Here is a 27,915-nt window from a genome sequence, read left to right as displayed (position 1 = left end):
GGTTGGGGGAGTTGTTGTGTCTTTCGTTAACTGTGGTGGTGGTGGTGGGGGGTTCTTTTGTAAGCGCAGGGTGGTGGGGGGACGCTTTCATAAGAGTAGGGTGTGAGGGAGGCTGCTTTCGTAAGGGCAGGGGTTGGAAAGAGGTGGAACTTAAAAAAACAGAAGTCACCTCCAGGATGGACCAGCAGCTCCGCCTCCCATGTTGGGGCTCGTTTTGGTCTTTATGCTTTCTTCCCCTTATACTCATCAGCTATTCACTATATCAACACTCCCCTACCTTAATACACTTTTATTTACATTTCTTAACACAAGATGCTGTATCATCATTTTTCTCTACTTCTACTAATATCGTACTTCACTTAATCACTAACAAATTTTAGTCATATTTAAGTTCTGTGGTGTGGGTGACCAAATATCTGCACAGCGTACAAATAAAGCTGAGCAGAATTAAAGAGGGTAAATACAGGGAAGTCAATATGTCAGTGAATATATATATTTATAATAGTGGGAATGTTTAGAAAGCAAGTTATAATAAAATAAAAACATGGAATCTTACGTCTAATAGGTCACTTATGAAAGGTAGATCAGTAACGTCAAAGACAGCAGATGCCTCAAATGAAGGTTTTATTTAGAGTTCACATTTTGTACCTCTGTGGTCTAAAAAAATGGAAAAAACTTATATTTGTTTTTTTGATGAGGTTTCAATTTGTTATAATCCACAAAATAAGGCTTAAGCTTAATATAAACCATGGCAGACTCAAAATAATTTATAATGTCCCCATATTTAATGTTTTCTCAAGGTACTCCCTTCAGAGTGATTAAGAATTCACATTTCACTGTACGTGCTTTATACTAGAAAAACTTGGCAACAAGGTATTTGCTAGATATGTGAAGCCAAGACTGATTTCCACTCTTAAAGAGACCCTAGTCCTCCAATGTATAATGTTAAACCATGAGGTCCAAAGCCTGTTTACTCCAGAGGCCAAGGTTACACTGTTTTCCCAAGCTGTCCATCCAGAATCAGTCTTCCTCTGAAGAGAGGTGGGCTCCTTCATCGTGGACCTCTCTGTATGCAGCCATGGGGCCACCGTCAGGAGTGTAGCTCCCCAAAGAGCTCTTCAGTCCTTCAGATAGTTTCTGGGCAGCCTGTTTGGCCTGCAGCTCCTGAAAATAAACCCCCCCCAAACAAAAAGACAGCTGACATAAAAAGGCTGGAAACAAAAGACCAGCAGCAAAGCTAGTCGTGTAAAAACCTTCAACTATAAATGATCCAATTTAAGCCAGCAACAGCACACAGGAGTTTGGCCTTGGAGTCCACCCTCTGCCTGTGACAACCTGTGACTCGATGCTGCCCTCTAGAGGCGGGGGAAAGGAACTAGAGCTGACTGTGAAATGGTCATCAAATAACTCCAAAAACTAGAAACTTGCAAAACAATTCCCACCCCTTTTATTTATTTTTTCTGATTTTGTGAAAAATCAACAGAAAGTAGCAAATAATCATTAAGTGGAAGCAAAAGGATGTAATACTTTGCTTTTTTTATCGGCAGTGGCAGCTCCAGAGATTTATCTCAGCAGTTGCTAAAGGGGGCTAAGCATTGAACACAACCTGCTATGAATTATCCTTCTTTTTTTTTTATATACACAGGTAAAAGCAAAACCATAGGTGTGCTCACTACTCTCAATTCTGGAAAAGTCCACTATGAGGTGGATAATAAATATGAATATGTGGGGTTCAGGGATTCAATTAAAACTCATAGTGACATCTATAGAGTATGGTGTAGAATATAAACTTCTAGAATCAATTCACTGTGTTTTATTTCCTCGGATAAAAAAAAAAAATTCAGTGAATTCATTGTGAAATCACCAGCGACATCTAGTGAAGTAGATATAAGGTTATTAAACAGCAGATTATAAATACATGTAGAATAACCTGTAATGAATTAGTTAAATGACATACCCAAAATGATTTTAACTTGTATTTTTCTTGTATTGTGTATAGATTAAGCAAAATGGTGTATATGAAATATTAAAGAAAAAAATATTTCACCAAGAAAATAAAAAACTGAATAGGGAAAAATCTATAAGCAGTAATTGATTGAAATCAGTTTAATATAAAAGCACCAAATTGATCAATTTAGGACATATTTTTATCATGGAAAGCTCTGCAATGGTTACACCAGACCATCGTTCGCCCCACATATTTTCAAGTTAAAGAAAAGTTGAGAAACACCAATTGAATATTATGATAGAGATACAAATACTTTGAAATTACAAGACTGTAAATCACTTATGAAATTATGCCCAAAATGACAGAAAATACATTTAAAGTCATTTTAATGACCCTTAAATAACAATAATCACTTAAATAATGTTTGAAAAATGACAGAATAAGTAATGTTTTCTTAGAATATCATGGTGAGTGCAACTATAGAAGTACTACTAATGTGGCATGTTTTTATGCATTTAAACCTGTTATTTTTTAATTGGAAGTGGTTTAGTTTTGTGAGGAAAATATCCAACAAGCACATGTTTAAGAATATTAACTTTGATGAAAACCCCCTCTGGATCTGCCACAGTTTCTTTTTTAAATGAAAATCAGAAAAAGGACGTCATGCGTTCCTTTAGGCCTTTAACTCTGATATTACCAAGTAAACGACTTGTCTCCACAGCGGGCACTTTAGAGCAGCGTGCTTTTCTGTGAGCGCCAAGGAGGATCTTTACTGAACATGCAGTTGAAACCAGATATCTACATGCACTAAATAAAAACACAAATACACCATTTTCCTCTCAGACAGAGATGCAATCTAAATAGCCGTTTTTTTGTTTGTTTTTGGTTTGTTAGAAATAGGGCTGGGTATTTTCGCCAAAGACCTGAATCAATTTAATTTTGATTAATACCATTCTAAATCGATAAACTTCGATTCAATCTGTTTTTACAATAATAAAAGTGGTTCAACTGTGTTTCAAAATACAGTTTAAACTTGAGATGTGAACAAAACTATCTTCTAAGTGCAAACTTGTTTGTGAAAAGTGAAAAAGTGAAGCCTCACCTGGCAAGCAGACGTGACACAGCAGACATTCATGAGCTGCATTATCTCCACTGCACAAACCATATTTCCAGCGTTGTCATAACAACTACAGGGTGTTTGCTGGTCAGCCCCCATTTGTTAATGTCTTCAGTCAACCTATTGGCTATATTTGCAGCTGTCTGGCTTGAAGTCATCTTGAGTGCATCTTTCCTGCTTATTTGAATGTGAACGTCTTGTGCGTCACTATAAAACTAAACGATCTCATTCCCTAGACATCGATTATGCAAAAATTTAAAGGAATCGATACAAAATCGATGAAATACATTTTTTTACCAGCCCTAGTTAGAAACACTAAAAGTATTTCTTTAAGCTTATTCTGAATAAAGAGAGGCATGTTATTTCTGATAACCTATTCTCTAAATCCCTTGAAGGTGCCATGTTCATCCTTTTAAACACTATGCGTCTCTCCAGCCATTATCCCACTAAAGAAGGAGAATGGTTTTATTTCTCAGAGATAGAAATCTGAAATGTGCATACCAATACAAGAACAAAAGCAAAAGGCCCTAGAGGATGAAGCTAGTGTAAGTGTGTTGTTACGTTTGGAGGTAGATTTCAAGCCTAGCAGCACCATCGAAACTGTGAAATACAGCAGTGGCAGCGTCAAGCTGAAGGGGTTTTTTGCTGCATGAGGGATTTAACTCAACTTTTAGCTCAACTTTATTAATACAGCCCTTTAAAACAACCACAGCTGCTACAAAGCGCTGACCAGTTTCCATTATTTATATCAGCTTAGGACATCCCTAAACAGACACCTAATCTGAGAAATTTGGTGTTAAGAAATTAGTCACTTAAATGTGCTAATAAGGTGTAGCCTCAGTTGTTCCTTTGCCAAATTTGTAAATTTCCACTTATCACCTATTTATGCTACAAAAGCATAAATGTTGTTTAAACTGAGCATTATTTATAACTAAAGTAAAAATAGTGCAAAGAAAACGAAGGCTGCATCTTAACCGACCTGCTGTTTCTTTGTCTGTTCTCTGACGAGTGCAGCCGACTCGTCTAAAGACAGAAGCTGTGCTGGACTGTGATGAAGCGGAGGGAGTTTAGCTGCAGTGATGTCATCCAGGTGCTTCCTGTCACGCTCCCTCCTGGCCTGAGCAGAGAGCGGAGACGCAGTCCCAGAGGCCCGCCCAGGAGACAAAGATCCCAATGGAGAGCCATCATTTCTGTGGGGTAGTCTGGACAATATGGAGGAGGACACGATAACTATTCATTCATTTTGCAGGAGGATTGCATAATATGGGAAAGTGAAACAGTAAGCTCTTACTGATTGGGTTTAAATTTTTGCTTCTTAGTTGCTGCAGAAACCTCTGCTTTTTCTAGAACTGTTATATAGTTGGGTTTTTTAGCTGTCTGTTTTCGAGAAAAATAATTATCTTCCGGTTCGCTGTTCATTTGTTCTTTACAGTCACGAGAACCTTCTTCATACAGTGTAACTCTGTCCAAGGCTTGCACAAGTTCACTTTCTTTGGACTCCATTTTCCCTGCTGTGGAGTCACACTGCATGTCCACAGCGTTGTTTTCCTGTTCCTGTGTATCATCACCTGCAGGACCTTCATTTTCTTCATCTAGGCATGAAGCTTCTGGGGTAAACGGTACAGCACGTTGCTGGCCTGAGAAGGCTTGCTGATACTTGGACTGTAACTGGGCTCTGGCAGCAGACACCAATCTCTGTCTTCTTTCCTCTTCACCTCGCTGTTCAATGGCAAGGCGGACCTTCTCTGCAAACTCTTTGATCTTTTGTCCTTTGTCGGGGAGAGTCCGCAGCAATCTCCTACATAACAAGAAATATTTGTTATTCTGCTTTATCTCAACCCATCAGTCTATATACAAGGATAAGAAAGATTTTAGATATTACATACATAAGGATATTTTTCCTATTTCTACCCATTTTAAAACATAAAAACAGATCTAATTTATAGCAAAGCTTTCTTCATTTGATGGCTTTAAATGTAAACCGTTAGAAAGATGAATAAATTAAAATATGAAATAACATGGATGGATGGATGGACGGATGTATTGATGGACAGACGGAAGGGTGGATGGATTGACTGACAGAAGGATGGATGGATGGATGGATGGATGGATGGATGGATGGACGGACGGAAGGGTGGATGGATTGACGGACAGATGGATTGACGGACGGACGGATGGATGGATGGATTGACGCACAGATGGATTGACGGACGGACGGACGGATGGATGGATTATCCCTAAGGTGTGATGCAAAACTGAACATAAATACATTATAACTTTCCTTTAGAACTCCATCCACCTTTTTAACGAAGGTATATTGTCCCCATTCCTAACGTGGAAAATTCTTTCATCTCTGTCTGCTTCCCTTTTACTAACCTTTAGTATTATGGTTTGTTGTATAGTTGATATGAGCTCATTAATCCATATTTTGTAGAGGCAACAGTTAGAACAGGAGCGGTGGTGATTATTAAAACTATTAAAACTAACTGTTTAATTAGGCCAACCCTAGCAAAGTTTCTATGTAAAGCTGCCGGCCGTCCACTGCTTTACTTACTTGTTAGAAAGGATGTTCTCCTGCCGGAGCAGTAGCTCCTGGAGCTCCTCTATGCTGCGGCTCCTCAGATCTCCAACCTGTCCCTGCCGCTCTGAGGACATCGCTGCTGTTAGCTACTGACAGCTATTACCTAACATCGGATCGGGTTTTGATTCCCATGCCAAGATGTACAGAATATAAAATAGAAAATGTGAGATAGTACAGTTTGGTTTTTTGCCGATAAAAATTCCAAGAAACCGCCTGAGAGTGAAGTTTCACTTCAGTCAACACTGACACATTTGAAAGTAGAGTCCTTTGTCTTCTTCGTGTCAGGAAGTGAAGTGTTCTAGTCAGCTCTAGCGCCCCCTACCGGCAAACACATCCATCCATCCATCCATACGCATGTCTGGAGTGGGGTCGCGAGCGGTCTTCTTCTTCTTTTCCGTTATGGCGGATCGAAAACTACTCTAAGGCGCATACCGCCCCCTAAAGTACATGAGTGTGTAGCAACATTACTTTACATCAAATTCCATTTTTCTATTGTGTATTCTTTAGATAAATAAATAATGCTTTGCTCAATCTGTGAATATCCTTTATATTTGCTTCATTTCCCAATATTCCTTTAAGACTCCATTCTTGTCCTGTCCTTCCAACCATCCTTCTCAATTTCTCCCTTTCATGTTCATAAGTTGTAGAATTCATCAGTAAATGTTCTATATTTTCTTTTTCTCCACATCCTTCACATTTATAATTATTCCCTATTAAATATGAATTTGCATTTAAATAGGTATGACCCACGCTTAATCTGATGATTATTACTTCATACTTACTCTTATTAAGTGATTTACCTTCCCCTGTCCCAAAAGGAATTGTAATGGTTATTGTTCCCTCTGAAGCCCTTTTTGCTAATATATCTGCCTTTTCATTGCCTTTTACACCTTCATGTGCTGGAACCCAACATCACCAAATAGCAATGCCACCCCCTATATAATCTAAATAGACTGTGCTGGAGTTGTAATACTAAATCTTTTCTATCATTTCCTTCTCCCTGAATACTTCTAAAACTGCTTTGGATTCTATATATGTACCAATCTCTGGCTGTCTACAGGCGAGAGGTGGGGTATGCTCTGGATAGGCCGCCACTTCATCACAGGGCAACACACATACATACTAAGTGTTAATTCAAAGGGAAAAGAAGCTTTTTACAGCCTTCTTCCAGCCAAAATTAGTTAGCAGCACTGAGGTCTCCCTGCCTATGTGGATCTTCATTAATTTGAGCAAAAATTGAGGCATTTTTTCTTATATCTGCATACAATTTTTCAAAAACATTCATACATGAAGCCATTTTTGGTTATTTCACATTTTTCTGTGAGCTCATCTTTTTTCACTTATAAAAGTAAGATTGTTTTTGTTTGAAAGTATGAAATACAAACCAAATACAATCACATTGTATTACTCCCACAAAAAGTATGAGAACAAATATTTAAAGTCAAGTCATTTTTCATTCCCCTTTGCATCTAGGTCTAAGCTAAACAGGGTTTTCTCTCTTTTCAGTTTATGAATTTGGATATTACCTCTTACTAAATATGATCATAGCTGTGTTAAAATCAAATAAATCAGCAAATATATCCGCTACCTGATTGCGTCACTTTATCTAAAATACTCACATCTCCTTGAATAAATAGATTTAAAAAAAACCTCAGCGCATTTTTATCTAATTGTGGGTTAGGGTTAGATTTTTGTGCAGTCAACTATACTTTAAGGCTTGCAAAAACAAAAGGAAACACACAGAATTTAAAGAAAGAGCATGTGTGAGTAAGTAGCTAAATTGGTAGTTTACACATACCAAACAAAATGCTTCTTGAAGTTTATTGTACAGCGTGTGGAAAAGTCTTTGTTGTCACTCTTGTAAGAGCAAAGTATTCTTATGCATTGCTCAGGAAGGACTAAGGGAAGGATGAGTAGACCTGAATGAGGCTTGGCTAAAGCACAAAGAAACTGATAAAGCCAGAGGAAAATATAAAAACATATTTAAAAGAAACTCGTACAAATGTGCAATGTCACATCATCACATCATCCACAATAGAGGAGACGAAATACCCTGGTCCCCAAACCTAATCCCTCGTTTGCTCCAAAAAATCGTTTCCCTGAGAGAGGGTAACCTTCCAGTGTCCAACATGCACTGGTACCAGGTCCAGCTTACTGCTGGCAATGTGAACCAAACTCCTGCTCAGCTTGTGTGACAAGATGGCCTCAAGTATAAGTCTCAGACTCAGTACTCCTAGAGCGCCCTCCTCCACAGGGCACCATCAGGGACATGGTTGAATGCCTTCTCCAGGACCACAAACACATGTTGACTGATTGTCCAAACTCCCATGAATCCATAAGCATCCTGCAGAGGGTGTAGAGTTGATACAGTGTTCACCCTGCACTTCCAGAAGCCAAGGTTTAATAATCAGCCAGACTCTCCTCTCTAGAAAACTGGCACATGAGGCTCAACCAGGAGGCTGAGAAGATCCCCCTTTGGTTCACTGTTCTTCTCAAGGGGAACCACTGCCCCTGTCTGCCAGTCCAGACTATGTTGATGGAAATTATTGCAACAGAAACATAACTAAACTATAATTTCCAATCAAAACTAGACTACTGACAGTCAGTCTCAGGGGGGCTGGTGCCTAACTCCAACAGCCTGAGTGCAAAAAGCAAGGTAAGGTCATCAGTATACCTATAGTAAGGCAATGTAGAGGCATCAATAAACCTAATAGTCATGTTTTTGGAGTTTGGGAGGAAGCCACCCATATGTACCCAGGGAGAAGATGCAAAATCCATGCAGAAAGACCCTAAGCCAGAGACCGAACCCATGACCTTACTGCAAGGAAAATTGCGCTACAAACAATCCACCATGCAGCCCTCTGTTTTGTCTTGACATTGTCAACATGTCATAGTTGTTTTCCTAGTCAATGCAGGGGGGGGGGGTCTTTCAGAAAAAGCAGGTGGAGCCTTAACACACAGTGCAACTATTTCATGTATTTTGGTCACAACCGAAACATGTCTATTTGACAACACAAGCATGTTTCATGGCTGAGTCATGTTATTGGAAGCAAGACAAAAAACACAACACCTTTTTTTTTTTTTTTTTTTTTATAAAAGATAAACAACACCTCTCTAACCATTGTTTCCAGTGTGGGGACCTGGAGAAATAACTACAAAGAACTCTACATCTAATTGCACACTGCGGAAAAAGCAATAACGGAAATTAAAAAATAAGATCGTAGAACCTTAAAACCAATTAATTGTAAAAACATGTACAAGCAAATTTATGGATTTGGTAAAATGGTAAATAGCTATTTGAAAGATGAAGGACACATGAGAATAGTTAAACATAGGATATAAGATGATCTATGAATCCATGGCTTGAAGAATTATTTAAACATGTATTTCAGTATGTACGTTAGCAAAGAAATGAAATAATTGGAATAAAATCAGTTAAAGAGTATAACCTGGTGGAATGTATAATCCTCACAATTAACTAGTAAAAAAAAAAAAATGTGACAAGTATGTGGCAATGCTGTTTAGGGCGATTAATGTCTACATGTTTCTTTCTATGCTGTGTGAACAGTGAAACCAGTCTGAAGGTTTCCAGCCTTACAGCCTCAGATTTTCCACAGCTGCATTTCCTGTCCGGATGTTTTCCAGCCACTGAGCCAAAACATTTCTCATTTAGCTCTGCTGACAATGGCCAACACTTTAACCGAGAAGTCACAGCTGTATCCTTTTCAAGCAGTGTCAAAGGTCAGAATCTGTTGAAATAATCTCTTTTCTTTTATTATTGTGATTGCAAAGTTAAAAAAAAAAAATCACGTAAATCATGTTAAACATGATAAAGAATGTATTTGCAATGTATTTATTGTGCAACATGTGAATAATGTCCTTTTTAAAAACACAGGGCTGTTTAGCACTTTAATGCTCCCATATTTAAAAATGCTAACCACTTACCAAAATCACAGGAATCAGCAGACATGCAAGACGTCGTTCGCAATTTAATCATATTTTTTAGTGCACAAAAGATACACCTTTTTTAATATATTGTTGGGCCCGTTTTCCGGGAAAATGGCATGTTGTGGGGACTGGTGCCTGGACTCCACATGAGGAATTGCAGTTTTAGAGTCAGCGGGTATGTTTAGGACTAAGGTGTGAATTGAGTTTAGGTTGGGATCAGTGTAAGGGTTCTGGTTAGGCTATGGAAATTAATGGAAGTCAATGGAAAGGCCCTGCAAAGACAGTGAGGCAAGTTTGTGTGTGTGTTTTTTTAAGATGATATTTGAGGTCATATTGTTGAGCATTTTACTGCACTCGTGCATTACAATTGTTCTTCACTCTTTTGTTTTAATTTAGTTGTTTATCTTAAACATATTTTAATATAAAATGTTTCTAAGAATTCCGCAACAAAAATTTTACCTTAAAATGGCCTCATTTGATACAGGCTACAATAGAATGGGAATGATGGGGGTTAAATGATGAAAACTGTGACCCGACCTATTTATGTAACACACTGCCAGTTCCTGAAACAAGTTGATGTCCTTAATTCAGTTTCCCATACTGTCTAGTATTGCCATTCTGTCTAGTATTGCCCAGGTTGTTATGATGCTTTTGAGTGAAATCTTAACATTGGTCGGATTTAAGACACCAATTATTTTATTTATGTTTTGTGCCGAGTAAAATTCAGAGTCTATGAAGTAAAGAGTTTATTTGTTTATTTAAAATGTATATTGATCCTTCTATGTAAATGCTCATTTTAAATCAGTACCAAAACGGTGTTCACCTCATTTTATCGCCGGATTTAAGGTTGTTTTGGTACATTGTCAAGATAGTCAGGAAAGTTTGTCATCTCCGTCATTTAAAAATATATTGTCATTAGTCACACTAAGTCTTATATGAACTTACACACCAAAGGTGGGAGGTACTGCTGGGGGCTCAGAGAATGGCAGTCACTTTATTATTTAAAAAGTCACAACAAAGCCATAATATTCAAAAAAAAGTCTATAACCCTGTTGTCAAAACATATTTTAGCTCCACCACCATTCACAGACAATAGGGAATACCCACAAAGGCACATTGCAAGTTAATAAATATTATTTACACAGTACGAACATAGCAAAATATATCATTTCATATGTACAAAGCAAATATAAAACATTTATATAAAACAAATAATAACCATTTCAATCCTAAACCATGAAAGATGTTATTGCTCAGTGAGCAATGGGGCGACATTCACTTCATATAACACGTCAGAAAAAAAAAAAAAATTAATTCAGTTAATTACACCACATTGAAATTAAAATGTAAAACATCCTCAATAGTACACTTTTTCTATCATCCCTGTAAGAGAAAACAAGGATTTTAACTATCACCATTGTAATTTTAAAAATATCAAATAAAATTTGAAAGTGTTTTCCAGCACAACATGGTATTTTATTATCAGCTGTAAATTCAATTTACTTCATTTTAGTCCAACTTCCCAACACATGCATTTATTAGCTATGCTTATGGTTAGCCATATAGATTTTAGCAGGAAATTTTGAGACAAGGAGAATTATTTAGTGTGTTTAGTTCAAATGTCCACCCACCGATGTTTGTTTGATCAAAATGATCTCACATTTTTTTTGTGTCATCATCGAAATGAAACTGATAAATGAAAAATGTGTTACATGGTTTATACTGTGTGATAGCTTCATAAATGGGTTAAATAACCATATTGTTTGTGTGACCTGTTTTAAAGAACTTTAGCCACATATATTTTGAATAATAGGCAGTGAGTTTTCACTCCAAATAAGTTTACAGTTCAGACCAAAGTTACCTATAATACTTACAGACTTTAGTTAAATTTAAACACAGTGCTTGTTTCTGATTGGAAAACACACTTCATCAGATAAAATTCATTGTAAAAGGAGATGTCTTTATTTAGAAAACAATTTATTTCTTTACTTTCATAAAAAAATTACATGTTGGCGGTTTTAACAACCCTCTGTATTATAAAAACAAACTTTTTAAACCCTTCTTTAAGTTACTGACCGGCTTTTGCATTTGCATTTTATGTTAACAATTTACCCTTTAAAGTTTTTAATGTTTTAGATTTAAAGATTTTTTGCCATCACTTTAACGGTATGAATGCCTCCACGTACTCTGCATATTGAAGTTCAGATTTAGGCTGGGCCTCTTCAAAACATTCCTCATAATCTTAAAAAAAGATGCTGGTAAAATTATAAGATTACTTCAAATCTAGTAAATCTGCTACCATGAAAGACATAAAGAACACTGAGTCTATCTGTAGATGACTGGAATCAAAAGAGGACTGAGAATTTTTTTTTTTATTATTCAAATCAGAAAAAAAACAAACAATGCAATAAATCAAATAAAATGAAAAAAAAAAATAGCTTCATTATTTCCCAATATGAACCCTTTAAGTCGATGAGTGTTTGTCTTTATGGTTCTGTCCAATCAGTTTCATGAAGGGCGAGTAAACTTGTAATCTTGTTCTTGGTCGAGAAGACGACATGGATGATGAAGTGGACTGTTGTTTACTTTGTGTAGTGTCTGTTTTCGGTTTTGCATCCACCTCATCTGACTTGACGGGACTCAGAACGGGATCAGACTCAGGCGGGTAAACACCATTTACTGCTGCCATGTTGGACTGCAGGAACTGACTATACTGACCAGGAGAATACCTTAATAAACTGTTTTCTAGTCTGCTGGGTGGAGGGTTAGTAGAGCTGAATGTCCTTGGATGGATGGGCTTTGTTAGGCTGAATGATGAATGGTGGAATGAGGAAAGATTTGAAGAAGATGAAGACCATTGTGTGGGTGATGAAGGATCTGTGGGTGAGAGAGGTTGAGGAGGTGATGTTGCATTAATTGGTGATGAAGGCTGGAAAAACGATGAAGGTTCAACGAATGATGTAGGTTGGACAGGTGATGTAGGTTGGACGGGGGATGTAGGTTGGACGGGGGATGTAGGTTGGACAGGTGATGTAGGTCGGACAGGTGATGTAGGTTGGACAGGTGATGTAGGTTGGGTGGAATGAAGATGAACAGGTTCGACAACATTCCTCTTTACTTCGTGTCTGCAGTTGCACAGTCAGACATCAGAATTAGAAACCAGTTTAGAACAAAGAACCAAATGCAACCCTTAGGCAAATCCGCCTGTTGACTCCTACCTGGGGAGCAGATCACAGCCTACTCCTATGTCTCGTCTTTCCAAACTTTCTTGAGGCCTATTCTGTGTGGACATAAAATACTTCAGCTTGTCTTCTAATTCATTATTCTAGGAAAAAGGAAAGAGGAAAGAGCTCCGTCAGATCAGCATCATGCAAAGGACAGCAGTCACTTTACATGGGAAAGGGTGATTTGATAGGAATAGTGATGCAGGGAAAACGTATAGTCATTGCTGAAAGGTCGGGATATCCTGTGCTCATCAGGTCAGCAAAAAAAATTTTGTAGCCATGCAGAAGGATACCGCACCACACCTTCATTTAAACACAGAATACAGGACTTTAAACTTGTCATAGCCTTACCTCACACTCCACTATTGCAATTCTGTCTAAAAGGTCTGAGATAAACATGTCCTTCTGGGCAACTTGAGATCGTAGAGCTTGAACCTGCGCAGAATTACATAATTAGAGCCTTGCTTTGAAATCATCAACAGACTTTTTCTTAATTGCAAAGAAAATCAGCCTCTTTGAAATATGGCATTATGGTCTAATAGCTTTGTCATGTATCCTTTATTTTCACAATATCTGACTAATTAGATTATCTTTTTGACATTTTTATTAAGATCCCTACTTCTCTAGAGCAATGCTAAGTTAATGTCTTTTAAAGTAACAACAATTTTTGATACCTTTGACCCTGTTTATTCAGTTTCAGAAGGCTGTATTAAGGTTTCATTTTTTTTTTTTTTTTTACAAATCTGCTATTTTAGTTTATGCACACCAGCTCACCTACCATACCCTGCTGGAACAAGGTGTAGCAGGATCAACTGTTTGTCTTCAGAATTACATCAGTTTTTCTTTGCACAGTTCAACAATGGAAAAAAAAAACTGAACAGGTTTATCTAATAAAGTAGTATGTTTCTTTTTTGTTTGTTTGTTGTCTATGGCTATCATAAGTAGAAAGTGATTTCTAATGCATGGAGATGAGCTATAAAAAGAGAAAAGAAATTCTCCTCACTTCCTCTATCATTCCTTTGACTTTCCTCTGCTGGCAGAACACCATGTCGTTTAAGTGTTTAATTCTCTCACGAAGTTCCACGGCTTCTTCTTGCAGCTGCTTAGACCTAAAATAAATGGGAGTTAAAATTTAAAGCAGGACTTTCATAAACATTAGGTCTTTATATTGCCTTTCAAAAGCCCACATTTTGATCATCTCTGATAGCTTTTCAATACAGATTATTCTAATGCCTGAGGTAGAGCTAAATAACTTTCCCCAGGATTCTTGAGGAGCCTGAGGCTGTGTCCAGCGAGATATCCTGCAGTGCTTTGTTGCACCAGCAGAGACAATAACTCAAGAAGAAGAGATTACAATGGTTCTTTTTATATCTTTAATTTGTCACAAAAAGATGCTTTAAGAAGTTTTAAAGGTCCTGCTAATTGTCAGTCATTCTACTGATATGTTTACTGAAGACCATCCTACATACTCGTCCCCATTTTTACTTACCCATCTTTTCATTCATAACTTCATACTTCTTTGTTTTACACTCATCTTACTTAAAGTAAGCTTGTATGAGTGATGTGAACAGCAGCTTTTAAACAGAGTGTGCACGAGGTGCTCGTGCATGCTCTTGCACATGTTTAATAGGCGTTCCCTCTTAGGAGCGGATGCAGGGTTGAGCATGTGCATTTTTTTTTTAAGTGGAGAGGGTGGGTCTTTTCAAAAATTTGCAAAAATGTTCCATTATACCTTTAAGCTAGAAAATAAACATCATCTTTGTACTGATTTCATCAAGAATTACCCTACTTTTTGTTATGGAGTATGCAGAGCAGCAGGGCTCAGTGCTGTCATGCAGTTGGCTCCAGTGGGTGCTGGAAAGAGGTTCACTGCTGTAAACTCAGCAAGACCATAGTTTATTTCTGATAAATTTTGTCACAAAAAGTAATTTTAAAAATGTTTCTATGTAAAAAGGGCAAAATTGAAAACCTGATCTGTAAAGTCAGTGGATCAAGATTATAAGCCTAATTTTAAATGTGCTTAAGGAGCAGCAAAGCTCCTTAAGAACTGGGTAGCACTGGGAAACTGGAGTTACTGTAGCCTTAACTCAGCCAGGCTCTGCAAGATTTCCAACCACCTGTTTGGAGCAGCTGAACCTGAATATTAGCATTTATTAGGTATGTGGTAAACACTGCAAGCACTGAATATAAAACAAACTTTTGGGCTGGAATGTTTTGACATTTTAAGTTACAGCAGGTTTCAGTTATAAAGTTTCACCACAATATTTTGATGGAGTAACTGAATAATGATTAACAGACAACTTTCACTTTCACCCATTCTCCTTACTGGGTTTTCATGTAAACCTAACTAAGTCGATTATGATCTCTTTAACTGTTTTATGGTTTTATGCTGAGACCGCTGCAGGAGGAGAGATTGTGGTTTGGATGACTGCAAGCTCTTGGAGATCCTCTTTCGAGTCCTTTAATTGCTGAAATCATCATCTACAACCTATACTTGATATGGATATCTGCTTATAATCAGACATTCAAATGACAAATTCCAAGCACCTTAGGACTGAACTAATAGATGACATAATTTCATTAAAAAAAGGACAAATATGGCGCCACTTAATATGTTTGCAACTGAGGCAAGATGCATAAAATATTTAATGTTAAATAACTATCTCAACTTTTCCTGCTTAAGGATCTAATTAGCTTAATAATGAAAGTAATTAAGCATAACTCTCAACTGCATAACTCTCAAGTGGTTTATCTTTTCTTATTTATCATTTAAAAGAGCAACAGCAAAAATAGTGTATTTCAAAGGGTGTAAACAGAGTGTTATGATTATTCTATATGGGGCTGGGATTAAAGTGTAAAACCAGTTCTGCATTCTTAGCACCGCCACCAGATGGACGGAAAGTGAATCCAGTTTTTTTCTGGGCTGATCCAAATAAATGTCTTGCGACATTTATGGAATAATGAGAACAACACGCTGACAAATTACCCAGCATCACTTTAACTTTAAAAATAAAATGACTGCACGGACTTTTATTGAAAAAGGGACTAATGCAAATTGCAGATTTTTTTTATTTTTAAGAAACCTGGCCAATCAGCACTACTTCCACAGGGAAAAAAAGAATTGAAAACTGTAGAATAAGTAATTAAAGAATAAGCCGTGTCGCATTTTTACCTCTTGGCTGCAGCTGCATCCGTTTTGTCTGTCCGCTCTAACATGCGAATACGCTGCTCATAATCCTGCAGTTTCTGCTGGAGTTGACTCTTCTCCTGTGAATTATTTTAAGTTTTTTTTTTTTTTTTTTTTTTTTTTTTAAGAGGCCAAACAGAAATAACAGTAAAACAGTAAAGCTTGAAAAGGTTGCCTCACTTTCCCCATGCAGCTCAGGAGACGTTCAACTTCAGTGATCCGCTGGTCTTTTTCAGCAATCTGTGACTCTGCTGCTCTCAGTTTCGTTTCTGTTTCCTCCAGTCGCCTCATGTAATCATCAAGTTGGACCTGTGTGAACAGAAAACTTTGATCAATTGATGCAGAATGCCGTTTTTATGGTTATTTCAAGGTAAATTCTTGAGACTGGAACAATGTGATCCAATCAAAGCAGTTACAGTATCTAAAGTATATGAGAATGCCAACCTGTAGTTTTTCTATCTCTTCTCTGTGTTTCTGTTGTTCCCTCAGCAGCTTTTCTTCGTACTCCTTCTGGAGCTTTGCAGAGAGATCCTGCATGGCGCGGGTGTTGGCCTCATGTGAAGATTCAACCTGGACAGCCACAGCACAGCAAATTTAAGACTTCTCTCAGCAAATGGGAACATATTAACCCTGAGCTGGAAGATGCAGTTAAAGATAGTCCTTTGTTATAGAATAAATACTGCCATCCAAGCTTTGATATCATGATAACCTCCTGCAGAAAAACTCTACATGTGCAGCATCTGTGTGTTTGGCAGCTGGCATTTATTGCAAACAATGCTTTACATATTCTCCCATCAGGGTGCTCTGTGAGCTGAGTACCAACTTCTCCCATCAGCTAGAAAACTTGTGAGCACTGCAACTTTGAATCAGTTACAATAGATGTTTAGCAGTCTTTGGGTATGCGTGGATTTGCAGAAACAAGTTCTACCTGAAGTCTCAGTGTTTGGTTTTCAGCCTTTGCTGCAGCCAGCTCCCGCTCCCTGTCCCTGAGCTGCTCCTCCGTTTTTTGGCAGGTACTCCGCAAAGTCTTTACCTCATCTTTTGCGCCTATTCTGTTCTGACAGTTCTCAATGAGGGATTTCTGTGAAGAAAAGGCACATAAATCAGTAACCAGCTGTCCAACAAATAAAAATCCTGACATCCTTTGTGACACTGATTTGTTACCTGCAGGCTGAGGTTTGCAGATATGAGGGAGCTGTTCATCTGATCAAAGTTGTCCATGGCTGCTGTACGGACCTTCACCTCAGATTCAAGACTTTTCCTCTGGGAGTTGGCTGCCTGCAGAAAACATGTTTTTTTTATATATATTATTATTTACAGGATTTATGTAATGAGTTGGACTTGAACAAAGGTTTTTATTTGATCATCTACCCTAATTTCCCGTGAGAGCTTCTCCATTGATTGCTGCATTCCTCCAAACTGGCCGTACATCCTTTCTCTCACCTTCTCTAGTGAGTCTCTCACCTGTTTGCAGAAAGCAAGGACATGCAGACGTTAGGACCAAAACTCCCTTGATTGTGTCCAATCGGGTTGTGCATCATCAAAGCTGGTGTGCTTCTCTGCTGGAGTTCACTCACCTCCCTGATGTACCTCATCTCATCATGAAGGTGGCTGACAGTCCACTCCCTCGCCATCAGCTCCTGCTGTCTGTCCGAGCTTGTCCTCTGCACTACGCCGTACACTTTGGGCCCATGATGCTGCAGCGAGGTCACAGGCACCCCATTGGTTGTGTCTCCGAGGTGCTGAGGGAGACAGGATCAGAGCGGTCAGGTTTCTGCTCCCAACCTCCACTGAGGCTGACTTACACTGTCCCTGAATACATGGTTTAATGTAGGCAGACTCTCTCAGGGTTATGTGTTTGCATATGGATGCACATATGTGCACTTGATTAGGTGTTCTTAGCGATGCTGCTGGTGAGCTTATGAAATAGGAGGTTGATAACAGCTAAAAGGGGTGCAGAGTGCACAGACGGTGTCATGTTTCTGCATCCTAGAACATGAGCTTCTGCCATTTCTGCCTATTGTTCCTCTATCAGCCAACAAAAACAGATGCACAGGAACAGCATGGCACTTAGACGCTGAAATAACTAAATAGCAATAGGGGTTGGTGCAGATAAATTACTGAAGAGTGACTTAGATCCTGTTTCTCTGAATATTTTATATGTTCTTTGAAAGAGAAATTAGTGTGGTACTCATGACTTAAAGTGAGTTGAGTCTAAAATGATTTATTATTCCAGCAGACAGCAATCAAAAATGTCATAGTGTAATATACCTATATGGGAAAACATTTATTGTACTGCATTAAATGCTGTAATGGAAGAGAATAAAAGAACATTGAAAATATCTTTGTGCTGAAAAAAAGGATCTTAAATACATGCTACACTCTTTGCAAGCATTCAGTCTCAAGAACAAAAGTTATCCTCTTTGCATAATCAGAATACAGGTCAAAACTTGGGAGTGAAAACGACGCAGACATTTGGCTACTTGGTAGGAGTGTTTGTCTGAAACTTAGTGTTGTTTTCAGTTTTCGCTGCCAGGAATGGGACACAGAAACCCAACAGCTGACATCCCAGGTAAGGCATTCGGTTTTTTCAGCACACCCAGATTAAATCGCAAAAAATCCACCTACTCTTAATATTTCAACAGCTCAAACAGATGTGCTTTTCCTGTCGTGTTTAATTGTACTGTAGTTAATTAGCTCAACAATCCAATTGACCAAATTTTCTAAGGTACTCCTGGAACCAAAAAGTAAAACTTATTTTATCATTACATTATTATTTTCTTATCTCATACCGTTACAATTGCAATGTTTGAAACAATGAATCTTTAGCCTAATAAACTACTGCCATACCACTGCCATGGTCTCACACTTCAGAGGCCATTCTGAAACCCCTACAGCAGTGGTCTCCAACCCTGTTCCTCAAGATCTACTGTCCTACAGATTTTAGATGCATCCCTGCTTCAACACAGCTGAATCAAATGATTGATTACCTTTTCAAGCCATTCATTTGATTCAGCTGTGTTGAAGCAGGGATGCATTTAAAATCTGTAGGACAGTAGATCTTGAGGACCAGGGTTGGAGACCACTGCCCTACAGTATCTCTTCAAGAAAACACTGAAAGTTCTTGACAAAAAGCCTTTAGATTATCAAAATTGTAACATTTTCAGTAAGTAGATTTTAAACTTTGAGTTATTTTTGGATGTGTGGATGTGTTTTAAATAGAGTTTTAAATGGACTTGCTCCTCCTCCTCTAACTGATTTTATAAGCAAAAAAACTATTACTAGAATAAACAACAGGGGTATGACCAGAGGAGACAGTAATGTTCAGCGGTGTAGGACCAAATTTGGCCTAATGGTTGCATCCTTTAGATGAGCACAGTCATGGGACACACTGCCAGCTCATGTTATGGGTTGTGCAACCTACATAAGTTTTAAAATTTCCTTGAAACATTGGTTGAAGCTAACCAGATGTGCTCACAGTTGATTTGATCAGTTTCCTTGGGCCTGTTAACCTCATTTTATTTATGTTAGTGTCATCTTATCTGTTTGTGTCCACTCTGCTCTCTCCAATAGTGCCTTGTTTAACGTTCACTATTTTTACCTGCCTTAGGACAGCAGATTCAAATTAGCTGTTATGCTAAGTATGGCATATTTACATTGATGCTTTAAGCTTACATGGTGATAAATGTGCATTGTCCTAATTCAAATAAATAAATAAAAAATAATAATAAATCACTAAAAAAATTTCTCTTAAGTCTCAACTAAGGAGAAAAATGTTCAGACTTCAGACTCCTGCGTAATAAATTACCATTTAAAAAACATTTAGATCTCTGCTTCTTCATATGGGGCAACTCAGTCTAAAATAAATAAATGGACACAAAGCAGCTCAGACAAGGTAACCTATATAGAAATACAACTGAGTTGGGTGGGAAATTTATAGGGCTGAAACAATTAATCAGATTAATCATGATTAATCGATTATTGAAATAATTTTCAATCAATTTAGTAATAGATTAATAAAATATGCCTTTAGATGACAGAGCAATCTACTTAGAGCAGTAATAAAATCAAAATTGTAAAGAAAGTAGAGTATATAAACATTTTGCATATTACATTACAAAAAATACTGTCAAAATGCTCTATCCAGAACTCCTCAAGTTGAAAAGTTTTAGTTTCACGTGGTTCTATTTTGTAAAAACTTCCTTAAGGAACCTTTGGCTATCTAATTATTAACTCATTAATAAAAAAAACAACCGAGAGATTAATCGAGTTGCAAAATAATCGTTAGTTGCAGCCTTAGAAATGTCAAATTAAAGATCTTTGAGATGTTTTCATACTTTATTAAGAATGACATCAGAACAGTTGTTCTAGTGTCAGATTAACTGAATGTTAAATTATCAAATAGCTAGCATATTTGTTGTTTTTATCACATAATTTCAGAAAGTTTCTAAACGGTAACAAAAAAATCGGAGCCATCTTCAGATTCAAGCAGATACAGAGTGTGCCTCTAGTTCATGTTGTTTCTACCTGCTGAGGCGACTCCATGCCAGCTGGACTTTCTCGGTGGATCAGCCCGTTCTTCTTCTTCCATGTTTCCTTGATGTGACTCTCACTCTGTGGAAAGAACCATTTAAAACATCATAAAAACAAATATTTTTCCCTACTTTCCACTTTTGTTGTCATTTTGATCAAAGTACATTTTTTGTTAAGACTGTTTCAAGAGAAACAAATGTTTACTATGGTGTCACTAAATGCCATCGCTGGTCACATCAATAACTAAAGTTGTTTATGCTCGCATTTATGAATTTTATAGTTTGACGATCCTTAAATTATGTAGTGTATAACATAAAGAAAATATTGTTTTGATTTGAAGTTTGAGAAACTTAGATCGACCTTAGGGACAGTTCAGGTTTTTGGACATGTAATATGTTTTGGACATCAATATTATTTTCTCGATCTTCCATTTTGATAAACTAACGGAAAATTGTCTACTTGTTTACAGCATCTGAGATGAAGGGCTGTGTCACGAGCTTGAGAAGGTGTAGATGCTATAGTTAAATAAACATATAACTACAGCATATACATACATATGCTGTAGTTTTATATATATACTGAGGATTCCTAGAAAAGATTAAAACAGAACTGACAAAGGCTCCTGGAAAGATGTCGAAACGGTTTCAGAAAAAACTGAGTGAACGTCTAGTTGACTGTTTTTAATGGTTGCAATGGCCCGGATGACTGAGAATATACACAGGAAACTACTACAATAATGTCAGCCCTATTTTCAATTAAACTTATTTTCAAAGTACTTAAAGATAGCTACTAGTTGAAACCAGTCCCATTCACCTCACAATAACGTCTACAAACAATTCCACACTAGTTCCCATCCCAGACGTAAGTATTGGTTATAAAAATTACCAATGATCTCCTGATCGCAACCGAACCCAATTTACCTTCCATCTTCATAATTCTTTATCTAACTCCATTGTTTGATACCATTTCTACTGCTCTACATCTTAAAGGATTATCCTTGCTTGGTATCACTCACTCCCCCTTCTCTACATTCTGCATTTTTAATTAAGTTTATGTCGTTTAAGTCCCTCAGTTCTGCTGTCACATCTGCATGCCTCGGGGCTCTTTCCTAGGACTTTGCCTCTTCACCACCTGAATTTAACATTCATATTTTTTGCTATATACCCAATTCTACGTATCCAGTAAATCAAATTATATATTTTCACCCTCTTCCTTTACCTCTTCTTTGTTTTAAATAATATCGTATTACTCTTTTAACTTCAGTCAGCATTATCCAAAGTAGAAACTCTCCACTAGCATCTCCATTGTCTGCACAGTGTGTCATATTTAATAGCTCCCTATTTTTTATCTCTCACAATAACATCCCTTGTTCCGCATATTTTCATCAACTAGCTATTAATGGTCTTCATCCTTACTCCCCCTCAGTTCCCGCTCACAGCCTTGTTGTGGGACTTATTGTTTTACGACAGACTCCCAGCCCCAAAACAGTATCGCTGGATCCCAGTCACACTCAGAACAATTTTTGAAATCCTTCTGTTTGTATTCAATGTCATCTACAACCTCATTCTACCCATCATATCTCCTTTATGTTATCCACTGCACTGTTTTCCCTTTAGCACCATAAAGAGCAGAACTTTCTCTGTTCCTTAACTTTCCAACTCACACCAAGCATCTATAATAGCAACACTTTTCAAACTTCAACACATTTAAATATCGAGCTGTTCCAAACTGCTTGCTCCTTGTAATTGCAGTGCCCCATATAGCCTAATTGATCATACTGTCTGCTTTAATAAAAGAAATTGTCACAGGGTGTGGCAGCATCATTTTATGGGGACTTTTTAAATATCTTCATAGAGAGAGATGGATTGCACTAAATACAGAGTATTCCTAGAAGTTGAAGATAAATTCATAACACACATTAGCAACGCTTCATGCTCACCTCATGTCGAACCAAACAAAAGCTATTGAAGATTGAGGTTGAAATGTGGAAAAATGGGAAAAGGTTGAATAGGATAGGAATACTTTAGCAAGGCTCTGTGAATTAAGGAAACTCACAGGAAACTGTGTGTTAAATTACCCTTACAAGCAGATATAGAGATTGGAATCAGCCATAGCTGCTTTAGTGTGAAAATAAAAAAAATAACCGGAAGTGAAGAGGCTTTTAAAACTCTGATGGGTTTCATGCTCTTTAAATGCATCTACAAAGTATTTTAATACTATAGGTCGTCATTTGTCTTAAGAAGAGCTGAAAGAATAAAAACATACTAACAAGTATTTGGAGAAGGAGGCGACAATCTCACAGAGATAAGAACGAGGGCGAACAAGAACAAAGGCGCCAGTGTCTCTTGGAAGGAGCAGGGCCTCACATTTCACCACCACTTCATCTACAGAGAACATGTTGTTGAAAAACGGCAAAGGCACGTTGATTGGTGGGAATGTAAATTCCAGCACGTGATAGGGAGAAACAAACATCTTTATGATTAAATAGCTCACATGCAGTACTTTATTTGCCATCTAACATCTTTGCTTTGATCCCTGGATAATCTGGGTAAGGTGAAGATCACATGACTGGTCACTGAATGAGAAAGCTTCTGGTTTCCAACAGAAACAATCAAGTTGCCTTTGACGTCACAACACAGAAGCCCTCTGATGAGTCAAACCTTAACTCTGCAGGTTCAGCAACAATTTACGTGCAGCTGCCTCGCTCTGTGCCGTATTCACGATGCAAAAGATCACAATGTGACAGGAATGGATTGTGTCCACGATGAGTCAAGTTGTGGGCCACGCCCCTTCTAATTTTACAACATAAACCTGCTTCAGCCTTTGTCTCTGTCAAAACATTGGACCTCCTACTAGCAGAGTATTTTGGTCATTTCCTTCCTCCTTGATTAACTTCATAACTGCCTTGTATCACAAACAGACAGACCTTCATTTGAACTCCCTGCTGATTAGGCCAAAGATCATTGATAAAAGTGAAAAGAAACATGAAGGACGTTTGACACTGTGAAGGAATGCAGAATAATTAAAGCCTATGAGCAAATACCTGCAGGTCAAGAAACTGCTTTTGTTTTGTTTTCATCTGTTTTATATCTGCTGGAACCTGAGAGTTATTTTGTGAAATCTTTATGTCCTAAAAACTCATTTAGTTGACCTGGATTTCTTCTCAAACAGTCACTTCTTTTTAGAGTCAGCTTTTTTTAAATCTAAAATGAAACAGACACATTTATTAAATTTTTAGCACCTACAGGATAAAGAAAACTTGAGTTACATCTGTGTTATCGTGTGTTATATTAAAAAACTACAGCCAACAGCAGTGCTTACTGATCCTTGGTGGAGTGATCACTCATGAAAACAGACGTCCTGTTCTCAGACCTGCTGATGTTTGACGAGCTGACGCCACATTTGTCGGTGTGCCAGAGTTACCACATCATTAAAGACACCAAGGCACACATCAGTGCAGAGTACATGTGTTTCCCTCCATACTATGTTTCCTGGTGTCTGTCCTTTTTTCCCCTCCTGCCTTCTCAGAAATTAAGCTACAGGAAAGAACCCCCCAATTTTAAAATGCATTTGCTTCATTCTTCCAGCTTTCCTTACCCAGTACATCTGTGCATTTGTGTCTCCCACCTGTTTTTTTCTAAAAATAATGGATTTTAACTATAAATGATATAAAAACACATTCAAACCAACTGACATCAGTTAAAACGGGTAGGTAAAAGGGATCATTTATAACCTGTTTGCTGTGATTACCTCACTATTACATACCGACTTCAAACAAAAAAAGCTTACCAAACATTAGCAGTTGACTACTAGTGGACCCTTACTTACATTTTGGTGCACAGCTTCCCTTACTGTTTTAAAAAATATATATTTTTAGAAATGTGCAGGCAAAAATCTGACTGCATCCTATTTAATATAACAGTATAGATCACTTCACCAGCAGCGGTATAAACGCATCACTCCGTTTTGGGTTTAGACGATCTGTTTGACCCAGTAGTAGTTGATACCCAAAGGAATTTTTCACAGATTTTTTTTCTTTTTTATGTAAAATGCATTGAGGTGAAAAGCCTGACTTTACAGGCCTAGACAGTCCAAACCTAACTTGATTTTATTTTTTGTTTTTCAAACAGATTTAAATAGGTGTTTTTTAATAAAATTTTAAATATCAACGCTGTTTTTTTTTTGTTCTTAAAATAAAAAAATCCTGGTTTCATTGTGATTAACCTAATAATATGTACTGTACAAAGATGTTATTTTATAAACTGTTCACTCCCACATCCAGAGTCAATATTAAGTTCAGGTGTTTCAGCCGTTACCATGGTGGCAGGAAGGCTGCCAATTAAAACATCTGTAGAGGATGCCAAAAAGCCAACTAAATATAAATAGCCAACTCCTGGTTGCACAATAACAAAGTTTTAATAATAAAGTTGTGAGTAACTTGATTCAGTTGATGCAGTCCTCCAAACTTCATGTTTTTCTCAGATTGAAGGACAGTGAACTGACATTTGAGTGTCAGGCCGATGCAGTTTGTATAAGAGCCCACCATTAGAGGATGCATTTCCTCCAGAATACTGAGGACCAAAATAATGTTGAAACATCATTGGGTTACATTTAAATGATGACAGTATGTAGACATTTAAGTCTAGATTGGTTTCCAAAGCCCAAATAGTCTTGTCAGATTATAGCCATCCTCTACACACCCAGTTTAATCTCCTCCCTTCAGGCAGGACATATTCTCTAACTTTAAAACAAATAGAATATGGAACTCCTTTATCCCTACAGCCATTGATTTTTTTTGACAATCTATTACATTTATCTCCCAAATCAAGACCAAAATCTAACTGAAGCAGATTGACTTTACTTGTGTCTCAGGACTCAGATCAGGACTCTTCCGCCAAGAAAAAGTTTAAATTGAAAATAATGCCATCATAAAACATCTTCCTCTGATCAGCCTTAGCTTTCATTAAGTTTTTAATGTATATTGGCAACAAATAAATGTTCTTATTTGTTACACAATGCACATCTTCTGAGAAGCTTTGTGGGTTCTGCATTGTTGCCTTTCCTGTTTGGCTGAGCTTCTGCAAGGCCTGTTGATTTACAAAAACTGGGATGTGCAAAACCAGCAAGACAAAAAAAAAGAAGCATTGATTTAAGAAAATATAGGGAAAGGTTATTCGTTTTAATTAACAGAGTACTGTTCTGAGAAATGTTACAATTTTTTTACATTTGGGTAAAAATAAGTGCTGGATTGAATCAACTTACAATAAGGTTATTAATTTATCATTATGAAGGGAGATTGGTTATTTGAGAGCTTTACATGATTATTCGAAAAATCTTTTTCCCTTAAAGTACAGAAATAGAATCTTCCATTGTCATTGTCCCACTCTTCCAGAGGAAAAGGGAGATTATTGAAGCATATCTGAGTGGAGGTGTGGCAGCAAGATGACCACCACGCTACCAGGCCAAGGTTGACACAAACCATACACTCAGGCTGCTGCATGGGTGAAAAAAAGTAAAAGTCTCATGAGAGCCAAAAACAAGAAAAAGGAAAGTTTTCACTTCTCACGCTCTCACTGACTTAGGACCAGATCCGCAACACAAACAAAGGCTGTTCAAGAGCCACCTAAGGCAAACACCCACACAGCCTGCCGCCATCATAATTCACACAGTTACCTTTAAAAATGTTTTAAACTTTAAAGCAAATGTTTCTATTTCCTGGTTCAACTGATCTGGGTTTTGAATATTTTCTCCTGGATAAACCCATCTTGCGGCACGTTCTGACTTTATCTCTGTAGTAAATGTGAAACAGCTGTTAGTGTATTATCAAATACACACGCCCGTCTTCGGTCACAGTTGCATAACTGGACCAGATGATAAAAGGCATAAATCTCAGAAGCTCCGACATCTTTGTTTTAATGCTTTAGTACCACTATGTGACTAAAGTAAAAGTATCCTAGAGTAAAATAGGATGAGGGACTTTCATTTAATTGAGCTAAAACTGTCAAAACAGGGCTGTTTTGAAAGGCTCGTAGGGACCAGCATGGCTTATTTAGGAATTTCACTGAGAGAGACGCCAGACTCACTGTGTCTGCAGATTTTTCCTCCTTGTTTTCACTATTTCCTGCGAGCAGAGTTAGCCTGAGAATCCTCCTCTGGAAAAGCAAAAACAAACAAAAGCAATCATTGTCATGACAAAACGTACATTTGTTCTAAAAGGTCTCTAAACAAGAAGGTAATAGAGGTCCCCAACCATTCACATTCACCACCATCTCAGCTGTTTATTTATAGACAATGGACAGCAAACAACATTTATGCAAATTATCTGAAACTGTAAAAGGGCAACATCTTTCACACCATGTGCATTACAGTAAATTCCTTGTTGGGGTTCATTTCTAAGCAGAAAGTTATAGCATTTAATCCTGTTTATTTCTGTGATGAAGGTAATTATGCATTGTTTCATGTATAAATGAAAAAGCAGAGAACAAAGGCCTGTTTCATTAGAGAGCTTTTCAAATAAACATGACATCCCTCCCTGCTGCTCACTGGGTTCCTATCCTACAGCAAACTATAATCCACTGACTGAGAGAATGTAAATGTTAGGCGAGAAACTATGAGAGAGTTGAGAGAAGGGAGGAGAACGACTGCAAACTTGGAGAAAAAGAGTTGGGTTTCATCGCCTTGGGATGTCTTACCTCACTTGAAGGCTTTGCAGGGTCCTCTGTGGTGGTGGTGGTGGAAACCGTAGGTCTTGAGCCGTAGCGAAGCATGTCTCCTTTTCTACCCAGTCTGTGCCTGTCTTCGTCTCCTTCTCTCCAGCCCCCACTCTCTCCCACCCTTCCTCTCCTTCTTCTTCCTGAGTTTTGCTCAGGCTTTCAGACCGACCATCTGCCCCCGGCTCCAGGCAGGGAAGAGGAGGGAAATTCCACTCAGTCAAGCCTACAGCTTTGGCTGGAGGTGGTGCTGGGAGTCCACAGGGCCCTGGGGTTCAAAGGTCCCTTACCTTTCTGTCAGTCAGTGACTAGACCGGATCCAGCCTTTACTCACTGCAACATGAGCACATCTGTCTTCATATCTCATTCTCTGGGTAAGAGTCTTACCGGCTGGCAGCAGGGTTGTCAGTCACCTCCCCTTCTTCTATCTGGCACTGAGTTCCCATCAGACCTGTCGGGCCACATTTCACCTGCCTCCGTCTGCTGCGTTTCTCCTGCCCTGAGAGCTGGACTTTCACAGGGCGGGTCCACCTCCCCGGGCTGGGACAGGTGGAGCACCTCTTATCAAATAGGAGTGGCTGCAGTCCGGAAAACAGACTTCAACATTAAGAGCTCAGTTTCATATGATATATTCATTTGAGTTGCACAATTATAACAAAATGTAGCC

General features: G+C 38.0%; 1 protein-coding gene across 1 annotated transcript; it reads right to left on the bottom strand.

The window, feature by feature from the left end:
• Nucleotides 1–47: 47 nt before the first annotated feature.
• Nucleotides 48–27,702, bottom strand: LOC107095634 (neurofilament heavy polypeptide-like). Its single transcript, XM_015391806.1, has 19 exons — nt 27,231–27,702; nt 26,622–26,690; nt 20,533–20,619; nt 17,583–17,747; nt 17,377–17,469; nt 17,170–17,283; nt 16,934–17,086; nt 16,450–16,575; nt 16,186–16,314; nt 15,991–16,085; nt 13,822–13,927; nt 13,170–13,253; nt 12,813–12,919; nt 12,062–12,719; nt 5,969–6,065; nt 5,620–5,710; nt 4,357–4,863; nt 4,045–4,267; nt 48–1,164 (listed from the first exon to the last, which is right to left on the bottom strand). Exons 1-19 carry the CDS (start codon nt 27,303–27,305, stop codon nt 1,021–1,023), a joined length of 3,123 nt encoding a protein of 1,040 aa, XP_015247292.1. The 5' UTR covers nt 27,306–27,702; the 3' UTR covers nt 48–1,020.
• Nucleotides 27,703–27,915: the final 213 nt, after the last annotated feature.

Source organism: Cyprinodon variegatus, unplaced genomic scaffold, assembly GCF_000732505.1.
Source record: "Cyprinodon variegatus isolate N-32 unplaced genomic scaffold, C_variegatus-1.0 Scaffold561, whole genome shotgun sequence".
NCBI classification, from domain to species: domain Eukaryota; kingdom Metazoa; phylum Chordata; class Actinopteri; order Cyprinodontiformes; family Cyprinodontidae; genus Cyprinodon; species Cyprinodon variegatus.
Note: the sequence above shows the minus strand (reverse complement) of the source record. Positions and strands in the feature narration are given on the sequence as shown.